Source organism: Chaetura pelagica, unplaced genomic scaffold, assembly GCF_000747805.2.
Source record: "Chaetura pelagica isolate M959 unplaced genomic scaffold, ChaPel_1.0 scaffold138, whole genome shotgun sequence".
Lineage (NCBI taxonomy): Eukaryota > Metazoa > Chordata > Aves > Apodiformes > Apodidae > Chaetura > Chaetura pelagica.
The window spans coordinates 6,251,830-6,268,670 of NW_009954215.1; the positions used below are offsets into that span (position 1 = coordinate 6,251,830).

Consider the following 16,841-nt stretch of genomic DNA (forward strand, 5'->3'; position numbering starts at 1 on the left):
GGGAAAGGCAGGAAACAAGTAGGCTTTTGAAAGCCCAGCTCAGCTCCTCAGCAACCCCTGCAGCATGTCCACATGTTCCTCAGTGAAGGCAGTGCAGTCTTGTGTAAAGAGACCCTGGGTGGCTTTAAAATCACTGACTTAAATGATGTGAACATCCTGCTTGCAGCAATAGAGAACTCAGTGGGGATGGCAACATTCACCCCAGACACAGGATAAATTAACCTCAGGAGAGCTATTTATTGCCCAAGGTGGATTTCACCAATTAGTATGATATGGCACAAGCTGTTTGGGAATTAGGATTGTCACAGTGGTCATAAATTGTGAGCCAACCAAGAAGACATCTCCATCCACCCCCCAAGTGATGATTAAAGTCTTCTATAGCCACATCTCCCTTCCATATGGCAATTATAGACCAACAGTGCTTCCTAGAACAAAGTGATGTCAGCCAGAGCTGGAGCTAGTCATTAACTTCAGATGCAAAAAATAGCCTCACCTGAAAAATAATAATATACTGTGTCACTTAAGTTTACAGGAAAGTCATCATCATCTGCTTCTAGAACAAGAGGGCAAATATTAAATGTAAGACTTTCAGCCTACCTGTTTTCCAGGTAATCTACTCTGGAGTAATCAAAAAAATCACATCACTGGGACTTTTCATAGGCTATAGTTCCAGGAAGTTTGGTAGCAAGAACAGGGACATAACTTTTATGGCTTCTCAGAGGAAGGAGAATCACTTCTCCACCAGGCTGTTTCCAAGGAAAAGAGTAGTTTTGAAACTACTCGAGTGTCTAATGTAAGAATTAATCCCAGGGACTATATAATTACCATATATAACACACATTGTTAATTACATGGGGTGGTCTGCAGAAGCATTTAATAGCTGAATTTATCCCCTGTCTGATCACCTCCCCTGCACTCTGCCCATTATCTTGTTTCCACTGGCACATCATTACTATTACTGCTACCCCAAAACACTGGATGCTATTTAAACCTCTGAAACAGCATCCCAACATCTGCTATTAAAACAAACACAGAAAAACTGCTCCAGAAATATTTGTTTGTTCCTTCTCAAAGTGAAGATTATTTGCAGGAGTTATAGTCATTCACAATGCAGGGTGGACAATATTCAATCATACATTAGAGAGTGCTTTGAAGTTTATTATCCAACAATGTTCACCGAGGCTACAGACAGGAGCTCTTCTCCACTGTCAAGAGATGATTGCAAGGTTTCCCAGGAGCACAGCCATTTTGTTCTTACTCCAGTAACCTTCTATGCTCAAATTCTGATGCTGAAACTCATGGAAATACCATTTAGACTGAAAGATAGTGTCCAAGACTGTGTTACTTATAGTGTCTATCTCTTCCTTGCACTGTGAAGTCTGCACTCACAACACATCATAGCTTTGCAGACAGATGGATCTAAATATAGAATTAAAAAACACCTAAAAAGATTCCTATGATTTACAGTAGCTTAGCAAAGAAGCAAGTTAAGACAGAGTCTGAGATGGGACAAGGCACCATACAGGCATCCTTCAGTGTTTCTCTGGGATGCTCAGACCCAGCTGCAGACCCTGCAGACTCCCTCTCTGGAGGGTGGTTGTAACTAAGCTCACACTGCTGCACTGGACTAAATCCCTTCCTGCCCATGAACCACCTTTCTTCTTGACAGGCATTATAACACCATTACCAGCTCCAGAAATCACTTATTTGAGACAAAGCCCAGTGCCCCCATCCCTAGGTAAGGCAGCTTTGCTGAAAGGTCAGCCTGCCATTTCAGGTGTTTGCATGGCCCAGGCTAATGGAGCCGCGGGTGCCGCGCTCAGCAGGCAGGCTGGAGGGGCACAGGGGAAACATGCACACAGTTGTAGCCAAGTCAGCAGGGATGGAAACACAATTGCACTGCAATAGATAAAGGCAAGTCTCTGCAGCATGCCACCTTATTTGTGTTTTTAATGAGAGAAAACTGTGGAGTTTGTTTTAGGGCTTTTGTTCCAAAGGAAAGCTCTAAAAAGCCTCAACTCACTCCATCTATTCAATCCTCTCTTTGTCTCATTTAATGCCTTAATAGTGTTTTGAAGTGTTGGCACTGCAAACATGCTGCTCTTGGCCTGAGAGCACTCTGGATGCCAACGAGCCAAACCTTCCCCAGACCCCTCTTTTTGCTCCTCATGCTCCTGCAGCAGCACCTACTCTGCTCAAAAATCACACCAGACATTTCCTCTGTGCACTCTTCTGAGCGCCTTGGAGCTCCTCTCACAGGGTTGCAGGTTCTGCCCTATTTTTATTGGCTTATTTTTCATTATCTACTTCATTTTCTAGTGTCCACTCTATGAAAACAATCCTTCATGCCGGAGCTGAACAAAACACTGGTTCTGCATGGAGCAGCAGAATAGCAAGAGGGGGAAACAGGCTTTCAAATAACAAAGGTCTAGGAATGTGACAGATGTAAAGACAAGCTATCTTTTTTTCCCTGGAGCATGAAAGATGTTTGGAAACAGAGCCATCTCCTGGATAACCAGGCTTTCCATCATATTTTTCCAGCCTCTGGAGCTCGTATTTTCATCAATGGAGTCTGAAGTGTCATTATGGATAGGGAGGTTACTTCCCTTAACCCTGTGCTAATGCTCTGGAGCAGGAGGTGAAGACTTGAAGTCTCCAAGCAATCCCCACAAACTGTGCCAAAACTGGCAGGACCACCAAAATCATCCCTGGACATGGAGATGGGAAAGGTAACAGCTCTCTCAGTCCAAGCACTGAGTCTCATTTCCCAATTCTGAATTATTCATCACGTGCTAACTTCCAAACCAGTTCTGTTTTAAATTTTTAAGTATTTAATAATTGGGTATTAAATATTAATGCAATTTTATTAGAAATTTTGGAAGATGGGCACTAAGGCTCTAATTGTTAAGTTCATCACTGGGACTGACTTGCTACTAAGAGAGACTTCTAGCTTCCTAGAAAGAAGGAAGAACAAGTTCTTATGGAACTCTCTGACTGTAAATCACAAGACAACACAGAAACCAGTGCCATTCATTTTCCAAAAAGCTGTGAAACCTACACTGGAAACATACTAGAAAGCCCTCAGCTGCAGTTTAAAGAGTATTTAAGAGTTTCATTTCAGTGTCATAGAGAAAGATGTCCAGCTCAGTTTAGTGTATCTGACTGCTAAAGGGACAGCTGAGCTGCCTTTGTCTGCAAGAGCAACAAGAAAAATGTGCAGCTGGTCTAATTGTTGTTCATCACTGGGACTGACTTGCTACTAAGAGAGACTTCTAGCTTCCTAGAAAGAAGGAAGAACAAGTTCTTATGGAACTCTCTGACTGTAAATCACAAGACAACACAGAAACCAGTGCCATTCATTTTCCAAAAAGCTGTGAAACCTACACTGGAAACATACTAGAAAGCCCTCAGCTGCAGTTTAAAGAGTATTTAAGAGTTTCATTTCAGTGTCATAGAGAAAGATGTCCAGCTCAGTTTAGTGTATCTGACTGCTAAAGGGACAGCTGAGCTGTCTTTGTCTGCAAGAGCAACAAGAAAAATGTGCAGCTGGTCTCAGCTGTGATTCAAGGCAGACACAGGGGAACTTCAGCTCAAGACACACCTGGAAAGGAGAGAGATTCTTCCCTTTTTTCTGATGCCCACTCCGAGGGGACACCAGGATATATAATTTCCCCTGAGCTGGTCTGACAGCTTGGATTCATTAAATAACCATGCCTGGTTTTGCTCCACATAGCTCCTGCAGACCATGTTTTCTTCTTTCCTACCCCCTCCTTTTTAGTAGATGGCATCTCTAACCCTGATCCATGCTGGGAGGCAGCTCACGTTCCTGTCCCTCTGTATTATGAGCACACGTTCCCTGCCGCGCCGGAAATTGCACGGTTTACACAAGAGATGACACATAAGACCTGGAATTATATGTAAATGAACAACTCCATTCCTTACTTCTTACCATTAAAACTCTGACTTCCCAACAACTGCATGGGGTAATTTCTGCACCAGCTTTCAAACACAGGGCATCTCTGTGTTATTAACATCTCACTCTGGCAAGCAGTTTGTCACCTTTCACAAAAATGATCTGAAAAGACACCAGCAATTATTCCTGAGGAGATTACTGGGTGGCTAAGTCCCAGCACAGCAGCTGGAAGCTAAAGCAACAAAATATCCACCAGGAAAACTCCTTTTTCAAGTCAAGAGAACATGGAACAGATTTTAAAAAATTAACTTAATTGGAAGCAAACACAAAACTAGAGGAAGAGTCAAACTTGTTCCTTTCGAATTTCTTCATCTCTGTACCAACTTTAGAAGCACATCTTCAGAAGAGAATTAAAAGCTCTTCATTATGACACAACATGACAGAACATTAACTTTAGAGACTTATCCTGAGAAGGAGCTGGCTACGGTATAAACAATAGACCCTGAGAAAGAATGACTCTAGAACCCCTTCCAACTGCAAAAATCTAGCTGATTTCTAGCCCTTGTATGTTTACTTCTTCCAACACTTTTAAAGCCCTGAGGACTAATCATCTGCAAGACAGACAAGTGTTCTCTTGCTATACAAATCCTGGTTGTATCTTAATAATATGACCCAAGAACCAACTCTTGCTTGGCTGATGCCCATGGGTGAAGTAAGGCAACAAGCAGAAGCCCTGTCTAACTTAAAGTAAGCAATTACTCATGGCTCTTGCACAGAAATGAGTAAGCAGGGTCCATACCTGCTCAGGAAGGACCAGTCATCCATATTTCTTCAGCAGTAGGGAAAATGTTATTGGAAAAAGTGATGCTCTAGCTGGCTGTCCTCTAAGGACATGCAATTTCTAGTTGCATGTCAAAATTATATTTTAAAAAGGACAAAAACCCTAAAAATCTGCCCATGGATATAAGGGGAGAAATTTCTAAGTGAAATCCTTCTGCTAGGGCTGAACAAGCCACATTGCCTTCACCTGTGAAAAATGCTTTTTGTTACCTTGATGGGAGCTCTTCTAAACACCCACACCTGTGTTCAGAGCCTCCTCTTTGGAACCAGAGAGACACAAGAAAGTCTAGGCAAGTTTCTTGTTTGCAATGGTGGAAAAGAAAACTATTTCTACACTTTTTGGGTGCACATTGTCAACAACTCTAAGCTCAGTCTTTCATACAATAAATAAACATTAAAAAAATTCTGAGCTCTGCTTATTTCAAGTCTGAGAAACATTTGTATAGCACATAAGGGTCAAAATGGAGGACTTTAGTGTGTTTATTTCTTCATCAACATTTTTTAAAGTTTCTCTACATCATATAGGAGATACAGTCCAGAGTCAGACATCAGGCTGCTGCCATACTCTCACAGTATCTTCCACAGGGACAGGACAAGAAAGCCTGTATACAGGGTAATACAGCCAGGGCACAAAATAGATTCATTAGGAACACAGGACATGCAGTGACTTTGCAAAGTTACCTTAAAGGGTAATTCATAATATGTAATTTTTAACAAGGAATAGGAATAAGATTTTCCGAAAGAGAGAGAGAATGCAGAAGAGATTTAAGGACTAAATCAAGAATTCTGAAATCTTAAAAAAAATTAAAAATGGAATTTAGGAGAATGAGTAAACAATAAGAGACAAACAACTGCTGCCAGCCCACAGCCACCCAGAAGACTACAGACTTACCTGCTAGAGGCAATAGCTTCTGTAGATTCTCAGAGTTCTCCTCAAATGCAGAGCAAGAGCAGTTTGAACAAAGCACCCAGCCAAGTCACCCAGGAGGTTAAAATTAGCATAACTTTTAATTCTTACCAGCTATGGGGCTTTGGTGGAGGAACAAATAGGAATGGTGACTTCACACCTGCATGTTCAAATTACTTTAAGCGAGGTGAGCAGGACCACCTGGGCAGACCTCAAATCACAAAAGAATACTCATAGTAGAGTCAGAAGGGCTTTTCTTTTTTTTTTTTCCCCCCTAGGAATGAGATATTTTAATGGCCTGTAAGCCTTTTTGCAACAGCAGAAAAAGTAAAACAGCACTCAAATGATGTATTTCTAATGCAGAAGGCTCAGTACCTCTTTCTTCGAAGGAAGGCCACTAAGAGCCTAGTAAAAGGACTCAAGGGCTTGAGAGTTTAAACTACAGCTTTTGGCATAATTTTTACTGCAAGTAACAATAAAAAAATGCTCTGGCAGAGCAGGGCTCGGTGCAGAAAAAGGGTTGAAGGAAGCAGAAACGTATTCTTAATGAAAATCTCATTTAGTAGAGTTTTTTGGATGTGTTTAAAAATTCCACTGAGGTCACCATTCTGGAGAGATGACAAACTCCTGGGATAAAGGCTGGAAAATCCTGGTAGTCGTGTCACATTTAGCAAGTCAAAGATATGTTTGTATAAGGCTGTAGAGGGCTAAATCCATTTTACATGCTGTATGTATTATTAATTTCTGACAGTGGGCTTAGAAAAACCTAATTCTCTGGAATACGAGCTCCCTTTGAGCAGAGGGAAGCCTTTTCAAAACTCATCTTTTATTGACTGAGTCATTTTTGAGTCAATCTGTCTGCTTTCGGCAAGACAAGAGTTTTAAATCTTCTCTCTTTTTTTCCTCCTTTTTGAGTCGTGGCAAGTCTATTAAAACCTGCTAATGTATGCAGCAAGGCCTCTGATTTGAAATGTAATGAATTCTTCAGATAGTGGCAGATTAGGGGGAGAAGATGATAGAAACAGCCAGAGGTGCCAAAAAAAGAACTCTCCAGAAAGAGGAGGAGAAGGGTGAGTGGGAACGAGAAACATTAACCCTTTTTATCCAGAAGAAGAAAATCTTTACGCTCCATTAATAGAATCAGTTCAAAAAGCAGAACTGAAAGAGGCAGAGCATCCTCAGGTTTGCCTCGGGCTGAATGAGAATAAAGAATAAATGAATCTTTCCTCCTAGACTCTCTTGTAAGATTAGGTAATTCCCTAAGTGAAAAATGAATAACATAGAGAAAATTAGCTCCATCCATATAAATAAGCCTTCATATTTCAAACTCGTCACCCAGAGCTTCCCAGGCGAATGCCCTGAAAGGTTTTTGCTGTTGTGTAACAGATGGTTTTCTCCTCCCCCCTCCCTTGGTTTGGTTCCAACCGCAGTATCTTTCAGGTGATCTTGTTTTAGCACAGAAATGATCATTTTGTGCGTAAATCATCATTCCCGTTAGCAAAAAGATGCTTGGCAGTTTTATTGTATTTGGCATCTCTGAAGTGCCGGACAAACAGAGCAGAGTTACACAAATGGGAGATCAGCAATGTCTCCATTTTACAGTTAGAGCAGCTAAGGAAAAGAAAGTCAAGGATGGCACTTAATTCAACAGCACTGATCTGGTGACAGCCAGAATCTGCTGAATCACAGCACAGTCCCGGGATCTATTCCTTTTTAATAGGAAAATTCACAGCTCACCCTTGAATTTGATGGCTCAAAACCAAATAATAAATTAGCTCTATAATAAAGTTCTAATGAAACAAAACCTTAGAGGAAACAGCCTGATGGAGCACAGGTGACAGTGGATTATAATTAAAATTAAGGTCAGCATAACTGATGCAGGTGAGTAAACATGGGGACAGAAACTGGCCCTGTCAACTTAATGTCCCTTCACTAATGACAGGCCTTGAAATGTTCTAGTGATGGAGAAATCCCAAATAACAGGGTCCAAAACTTTCAATTTAACATGCAGCAGACGTTTCTAAATCCATGCATGTCTTGAAGGAGAGATTGTCTTTCCTTACAGATGCAAGGCTCTATCACACAAGTCAGACTACAAAAGGCAAAAGAATTGCAAAGTTAGCTCAAAAGCTGATGCAGGCACAGAGATTGTGGAAAGTAACCATGAGCTGGAAAAAAGAGCAGCAAGAAATCTTTGCAGTGGGATACGGGACACGGGTAGAGTGTTATCTTTGAGGCCAGCAAGCTATGGGAGTTAGCCTGGCTTTTCAAATCACTCTCAGGCACGGTCTGCTTCTGTTGGCAGAAACATGTTTTTCGCTACCTTGGAGAACAACAGTGGCCTGTGTCCACTATCTCCTAAATCCATCACTTTCTTGATGCGATTCTCCCCAGCTGGGAAACTCTTCTCCCATCTGCCTGTTTGCTTCACAACTCTGGTATGAGAGCTGCAAAATTTACAGATTTGAACTTTTACATGGCCACATATTAGTGCTTTTGGAAGGAAGGAGAGATTATGCTTGCTTTTATGTATGTAGACACTATCCTGACCTTTAGCTTGGTCCCAGCCTTCTGATTCAGTAGCTGGCATTGACTCTCTGAATCAGTAATGAACTAAAGGTTGTGGCAGGGAGCACACTGTGCTGAGCACAAACCATTTTTAAGAGAAGATAAGAAACTTAGAGCTGCACAGAAGAGACAAAGCATTTTCCTAGCAGAGCATTTTTATTTGGGGAAGAAGGCAGTAACCAGGACTCAGCCCTCATGTCCTACCCAAATGCCACTTGCCCAACTGCATTCTGCCTCCTCCACCTTCAAGTGACAAAGACATTTCTCACTTTCTGCCATAAGGATGGTTCCTGTGGGGCACTAAGTGGTTACTGTACTCACACTGGTCATGGGTGCATTTTAGCAACGTATGAAGCAATCCCTGTGCCTGTTTCCTATAGCTGTGAAGTTTAACTGGGCACTTCGGGAATCCCATGAGGCTGACATGCTTATTGCAGCAAGCCCTGCTGACAGCAACTGCAGTAGCAGGCTCAAAGAACAGCCTACTCCAAAATAACAACTTTTTTCTTTTTCAACTGCAATGTGCATTCCCCCTTGATGCCTCCATCCTGCCCTGTTTGTTTGGAAGATCCTCTTGCTTCTTGGTATTGCTTGAACACTTCTGTCTCTCTAACTCCTGGGAGCTCTGAACCAAACACTGCCTGGTGCAGGATTTAGCCTGTTTGAAGCAAGTTCGGTCAAGAACCTGAGATCCACAATGCTTAGTCATCAGAGAGGGTATTTTTGTGTAGAGAAGGAGCATACATTATAGTTAACCTTGACTCTTGGTCTCCAGCACTCCAAATCCATGGAGCTAGAGCACAGAGAAATCTGCTTCCTTTCATTGCAGTCTTCCACAAGGATTCATTTCAGTTTTGGTTTAGAGGAGATTTCGCTCTCTGCTGCTGTGAACATTTCCCACTGAGGTCAGTGACACCAAGTGCCACGGAGCCCCTGCTGCTGGCATGAACAGCACTGCTGGGACAGGTCAGCCAGAGGTTCAGGAAAAATATATGCTGGGGGACAAGTGAGGAAAGGGAAAAATGGCACACACAAAATGTCTCTCTGCATGGGATGTGCAAACCAGGAAAAATGGATTTACCCAACCAGGCTAAATCAATGAATTAGCTCTGTGCTCAAAGAAAAAGTTATGACTAAAGGCTGTGCTATTCAGTAGCTCCTTTACATCTGAGAAAAGTCTGCAAAAATCCTCTTGCATTATCCCTAGCCTTATAGATTTTTTCTTTTCATCTAAGACTCAGAGTAGGGATTATCCATTAAGGTGCAGTGGCCAAATAAAATTCATCTATTCTCTGTTAAAAGAAGAAAAAGCTTTGGTCTTCCCTGTCCTCTTCTATCTCGTTCCCTTCAGATGTCCACATCCAAAGCATCTACCTCCTACTTTCAATAGGTGTACAAGTCTTGAATATCAAGAGAACCCACAGGATGATACCTAAATAACAATACTCACTTCTCTGTCCTACAGGCTGTACCCTACTTGTCTAGCACCAGATACGTTGCGAAGAACAAGAGTCCATTTAAAATCTTAATCTACTTCTAACCCAGTAATGACACAGTTAGCAATAGTCGGCCAGCACTGGTTTTTGTCCTGCATGGTTCCCTTGATTTAATCCCTCGTTTTGTGAGCAGAGATGTTGCTTTACTGTGACAGCAGTACGGGCAGGTTGTAGCACAGCATCTGGACTCCAACCACATTGCAATGCTAAGACATCTGCAGTGCTTCACATCTGGCCACCCTGTTGCTTGACCTAGCAGCACCAGCTGGAGCAGATGTGCTCAGTGAGGGTTTGAGGAACAGAGAACGCCAGTTCAGAGCTGTGCCAGACCTGCCCCTGCTCCTGGCACCCCAGTGGGAACATCACCAAGTGCAGCTAAACAAGGGAGTCCATAAATAAAGCTGGGGTGAGGTAATAAAATCAAAAGAAGACAAAAGAAATACCTTCATAAGTAGATGAAGCACAAAACTACAATGTGCTTTTAGCACATTGAGTTTTTATAGAAATACGTTTGCTTGTTCCTCAACCACAGAAGTCACAAACTGTAAACATCTGCTCCTTACCCAGTTCCTCTCCCATAATGTTTTGATTTAGGTATTTTCCTGTAAAAATTGCAACCAAAACACATCAGAATTGTGCCAGGACTTCTGAAACAGTGAAAGGGACTGGAGTTATTAAGAAAGTGAGAGTTAATAAACCCAAGGTCATTAAAGCAAACTGAGAAGACCCCTACTATCACTGAAGCATTCCAAGGCAGAAGAGCTGAAATTACCTGGAAAGCATCTTTCCAGTAAAACTAAAATGTACTCCCTTTCAGCATGAAATGTATTGAAGATTCTTGATCCTTTGGATATTATAATATTCCTGCTGGACACCCATGTGTCAGTTATAACATCAAAGTATTTTAGCTGGTAGACAGCAGCAGCTGCTTCCAAAAGTTAGTGAGCTGGAAGAAATTCATGGCTGCTCTACTCAGTGCCATTCAATCTGCTGCTCTATTAATTTTATTTATTTGTATTAGGATTCCAAAAGAACATAAGTCATTTATGGTTTACTAGGAATTATAAAAAACTTGTATAATTTGCCTTCTGATTTAGTTATCAATACAAACACACATGCTGGACTAAGTAAAAGATAGAGCCATAAGGCAAGGTTTGCATTACTTGAAGCAGCTCAAAGTAAAAAACCAAAACAAAATTTAGGAAATGCTAAAGAGATTTTTATTAATGCTTTAGATGACTTAGAAAAAAGTCACTTAATCATTAACATTGTAAACAAGGAAGTTCTACAGCAGTATTTAAAATACCTGAAATTGTTTCAAAAGCCAAATTGATTTGAATTAGGCAGCTGCATAATCACAGGGGCTGCAAGTTTAATGAACATTTCAACAGGAAATGTAGAGCTGATTATATATATCAAAACAGGAAAGATCCAAATGTTGCAACTCCTTTTTCTGTTGTTTTGTTTATTACCTGAATGTGCAGATCCAAACCAACTCTAGAACTAACAAAAAACTGACCTGCTTGCCCCTCTCTTGCTGGCAGAAGCTCCCAGTGCTCCTGGCTGCAACTGTGATCTTTCTGTCTTGATACATGTCATTAGGCACAGCATTTTGAAAATTAATTGGTGATTCAATCAGATTTTACACTGGATCAAGTGACTGGAAACTTCAATGCTGTGCTGCAATTTTCCCTTAACATACTTTAGGGCATGTTATATATAGTTAATTAGATAATGTTTATACAATGCTGTGAAGAAATAGGAAACTCTCTGAGGGCTAGGTCATATTTTCAGAAAGGAAAAGAGCAGTGTTGTGACAGCATGGGCATGAGGGAGAACAAAGCTCTGAGGAAATAAGCACCACCTTATTTTTCAGAAAGGTTTCAGAACATCTGAGAAAAAATATATCAGCAGCTTCCAGCATCTAGGTACTAAGAAAGAAAAGTTGTAAAACAAGGGATGTTGCAAAGGTGCTTAAATGACAATGTTGTGGATACGGATGTGAGAACAGCGGTAACAGAGTCAGGAAGGCAGCAGCACCTACACAGAAGAAAAACTTTGTGTGTACACAAGCACAAGGCATTGATGACTACTCTGTTAAGGCAATTTGCAAGATAAAGATTCAGACAAGACTTGAAACAAAAATGAATGCACTCCACTGCTGTGAACACTCTTACTCATAAGAGAGGGAACTAATGGGATAAAAGCATCTTGCTATTATTTTATAGCAAGGGAAGCAGGGCTCTTCTTGCTAAAATACAGTGCTCCATTGGCTGCATGCTAAAATACTAACATACATTGCAAAATACAAAGCAATGTTTACCACAAAAGTCCTTCTAGCAGAAAGAGGGGACAGTGCCCAGTCTTCACCACACTGGGTACCCAGGGCAAGCACTGAATGGGATGCAGATCACGAAGAGAGGAAGAACAGGTCCCCCTGTGGAGCAGGATGAGGCACCACACAAGCTCTCACAAAGGGCATCTGATCCAAACCTCTGCTAAAAGAATCTGGAGAGTAACAAAGCAGGCTGTATGTAAATCGTCTCTGAATGGAAATGAACAAGTCATGTTGCATCCAGCCATTTGCCTCCCTATGGGGCAAGTGGCACAGAGTGCTCCAAAGAGTTCCCAAAAAGCAATGAAGGCAAACAATGTATGCTGGGAGCTTTAGTCATTGCAAAGAGAGCCCTGAGCTTCTGTTCTGTGTGCATTTTTTATTATTATTTGCCTATAACTAAATTACATTATTTCTTTGCAAGTCTAATTAAGCAGTTAATTGATGCTGGTGCCCTTTAGCATCTGGCATTTAAGATTAAGTAAATAATGGAGAAAAGTGCATGCAGCACCCAGCAATAATTAAGCACAGCAAGGGTTTATTTCCCCACCTCCCCCATTTTAACCTGTTGCATACAAATCTCTGAGGATAACTGTTTGTAATTGCCTCAAATACACTTACACACAATATAATGATACTTGACAACAGTACTTTTCCTCTTACAGATGGTGGATAGTAGGTGTATCTTTCATCTTAGCCAGCAGTTTTATTTTACACTTCACATTCAGGGGAAGGAAGAGCTTCACTGCCACAACTCCACCTAACTGAAGACCATGTTAAATAGGTCTTCATGGGAACATACTTTTGAATCCAGGAGTGTCAGTGATGGGATCATACATTAAAGACTCATGGTCAAATTACTCCCTTTCTCATGTGCTTACTCCTTCCTGATGGTGTGTGCAATTTCATTAATCCATTTCCTGTAGACTTTGGAGATGCAGATTATGGAGAAGCTTTCCTGTTAGTTTTTTACAAGAAAGACTGAGTTAGACCAAAAAAACACTGTATATATTAAAAAAAAAACCAACCCTTGGACAATAAAAAGTATGCAGAATTCTAAACAACACTATAAAACATGGGCTCAAGTGGGAGGAATCTATGTTATTTGTAGGCATTTTCAGGTGCTGTCTCCAGCCTTGCTGTTGGGAGGCTCACTGTGGATTGCTGTAAACAGCACTTCAGCTGGAGCCCCTCTGCTCTAAAGACAGGCTGAGAGTTGGGGTTTTTCAGCCTGGAGAAGAGGAGGCTCTGGGGAGACCTTACTGAAGCCTTGCAATACTTTAAGGGGGCCTACAAAACAGACAGGGGAAAACCTTTCAGCAGGGCCTGTAGTGATAGGACAAGGAGTAACGGTTTAAATTAAAAGAAGGTAGATTTAAACTACATATTAGGAGTATATCTGTATTTTTTTAATGGGAGTGGTGAAACACTGGAATAGGTTGCCCAGACAAGTTGGGGATGCTCCATCCCTAGAAACACTCAAGGTCAGATTGGACAGGGCTCTGAGCAACCTGGCCTAGTTGAAGACAACCCTGCTCACAGCAGGGTGGTTGGTCTAGGGGACCTTTAAAGGTCCTTTCCAACTCAAATAATTCCATTGTTTTTTACACCTAGAGCATTGAACTTGAATTATAAGACCTACTCCAATGTAGGTCTTGTAACTCCCACGTACACTGTAAGAAGCTCTGAAACAGCTACAGCAGACCCAGCTTCTGCTGCTCCCCCAACTTAGAAGCATGAAGCTCTGTCCCTGCCTCACATTTCAGCAGATTCATGCAAGTCAGGCTGTCCCCCTAATACAGCTCTGCTTTAAACTAACAACAGTACAAGAGGTTTTTAGCTCTTCCACAGCTGCCTGACGGAAGGAATTGCTGCCCAAAGATTAGTGCCACAATCTCTTTTGACTCTGCATGCAAGAAAAGCTAGTGTGGAAATTCATGCCCACCTCCCATGGGTGCTGCAAGTCTTAATTAGTGTCTCTAGCATACTCAGAGACCTTTGGGAAGAGGGTGCTACAGAAGTGGAAAATATTATCATCATTATGCCTGCTACCACAAGTGCTGGCATTCGAGACAGAGACTTCACAGCAGATGGTGAAGTCGCTAGCACGGCTGGCTGCAGTTATAATTTCCCTCATCACAGACTCTCCTTGTTGGAGCAGGCTTCACCTCTTGATGTTTGAAGAGCAAACCAGAAGCTGCGCTGACAAGGCTGCGTCGTGCCGGTCAGTATTGCTGACGCATTCAAACCGGCCACACTCAAATCACTAGAAAGTAAATCATCCAAAGGAGTTTCTAATTAAAAAGAGCTTCACTTTCATGGCAATGCTTTCTCCTGCCTGTCACAGCCAGCCCTCCCCTGAGTTCTGATCATTAAAGGGAAACAACAAAGAACTAGTCAGCTTTTGTTAGGTGTCAAACATTCCCACTCTAAACCATGCACAAACAAGGGGAGACATTTTATAGCTCTCAGAGCAACTTTATACCTTCCTAAACACTATTTCTGTACCTCTTGCTAATTGCTTATTTGCCCTGGTTTTATGGAGCAAGCTGGCTCCCACCTTTGACTGAGGAGAGCAGCAGCATTTAACGTGCTGCAATAAGTGGGGTATGTGCAGTTCTAATTTTTTTCCTTATTTATTTCTAACTGTTGGGGTTAGCAGCCCAGGACTCAGAGCTACCTCAGGCGTAACTAAGATGCCATTAGCTTTAAACCTGTTCCCAAGTGCTGCAAGCATCCTCTCCATTTGGCTTAGGACATCACCTTGCAGATGAAGACTTCACATACATGGAAACATTCTGCTTAAAAATTTTAATTTCATTTAAAAACTTCCTAGGGACTGCAGAGCACAAGGAGAAGGTAATGCTCCCCTCCTTTTTCTGTGGGTTTTTCAGGTTGTAAAAGGTAAAGAAGGATCCTGTACCAGAAAGAAGTGCTTTAACATGGAAGCGAAGAGTAATTTCCACTACTCCTTATGGCACAGTGGATGTCCCAACACATTGTGTGGGGAGGTTGCAAGTGCATCAGCACACTGCCCATGTACCAAGGAAAGGGCATTATCATGGAAACAACCTGACCAGGAGTTACTTCAGATGGTGGGTGACAATGAAAACATCTGTAGCCCACATCTGTTACGCAGATCTAACACCCCCAGTTCTAACTCAGGATTTATTTTTCCTGCTTCTGTAAAACAAGAGCAAAACTTTCCTTTGCTTCAATTCTACCTCATTTCAGGGCAGTCATCACAATATGGCAGTCTAAAAAGGGGAATCACACGCCATCATCATTATCAGCCTATTCAGAAAACCTTTGCTGAATCTTTCAGATCTGCTGCTCATCTTTGATCCCACCAGTGGTGGGATTTTTGATGACACATCCTCAGTCTCTAGCGAAGGTGGATGCGGCCTCCGCCTCCGGCCCTTCCTTATGGAAGTCTGTGATCTATTTGGTGTCAGCCCTTCTGCTGCATACCTGTGATGGCATCTGATCATCGCAGAGGGTGACTTTGCAAAGTTGCATTCCTACCCAATAAGCCACCATACTCCAACAGGACCCATCATGACTCTTCTATTCAATCCAGACAGAAACACACTTAGACAGCCAGAGAGTGAAAAAGCAATTTGTGATTTCAACCAGCTTTTCATCTATCGAGCTGGGGCTGGTTGTATATCAGAATGAATATGCCATTTCCTAATGGAGGGTGGATTGACTTGCTGCTCTCTAACTGGAGCTCATGCCAGATAACCTGGCACTTAAATGGAGAAAACAGAAATACTGAAATAACAAGACTGCATCAGCTGCTGTGACTACTTAAACCACACCAGGCACATTTAGTTTACTCTAAATAATGGACTGCTCCCAGATGCTCAGAAATCCCTGATGGACAGGCACGACCTTCTCCTGAGTTTTAAATCTTGCTGTAGTTTGACCCCCTGCCTTCACCACCTTGACACAAGAACCACAGCAGCAGCACAAGATGAACCCAGCACTGTGCAGACCGCTGCCCTCTGCTCACCGACCTGTGCCACTAGTGCCCCAGCCACTCTGCTGCCCGGGCACATTCCCAAGGGCATTGCAAGGAGCTGGCATTTTTCCAAACAAGCAGAGACGGTCTTACACCATTTTTTTTAGGATACCATGTTATTACTAAGCAGTGGACAAGCTGCCCAGCACAAGCCCAGCATGGTAAACCACGTCAATAGGCATGAAGGTCCTAAGAGCAGCTTCTCTCCCTTCCTGTCCTCATGTCAGCACCCCATTCAAAAAGCTATCACAATGTTATCACATCATGGGACTGATGTCAGTGCCACGATTAAGATGGCAAAGTAATTGCAAGTGTCTGTTTTTATACGCTGATTGCTTTCCAAATAAATGTTCTCCATTCCACATAAATCCACTATAGATTAACGTTTCCCCTACTTGCTCACTGCCCAGAAAGTATTTGATTAGAAAAGCCTGATCAAAACTCTGCGTGACCATTTTTCAGCACTTCACCATTTTTCTTTTCCTCATCAGGAAGAAAAGCGTATCCATTAGTTAACCTTTTCAAACACATTCTTTTTGTAGTCTAATTCAATGAAGGATTATAAAAAAAAATCATCAGACTTGCCACCTGAATAGCTTTTTGTGAGCGCAGGGAACAAGCATTCATATATCAGAACATCAGCACAGGGAGATAAGGGCAGCTGGATATGTGCAGGCTTATCTGAATGCAGGATCAGTACTGTGAAACCAGCATAAACACCAAGGACAGAATCCATATATTGATGTAATTCTTAGTGG

The 16,841-nt window shown here is 42.0% G+C and overlaps 1 protein-coding gene across 1 annotated transcript in view; it reads right to left on the minus strand.

Annotated features, from left to right (window-relative positions):
- The window catches only part of MAD1L1 (MAD1 mitotic arrest deficient-like 1 (yeast)), a 353,023-nt gene that overhangs the window by 96,438 nt on the left and 239,744 nt on the right, over positions 1-16,841 (minus strand). Inside the window, exon 16 of the mRNA XM_010003276.1 lies at positions 6,029-6,065. Within this exon, the coding sequence (XP_010001578.1) occupies positions 6,029-6,065 (37 nt within the window). The remainder of the gene's footprint in view (positions 1-6,028; positions 6,066-16,841) is intronic.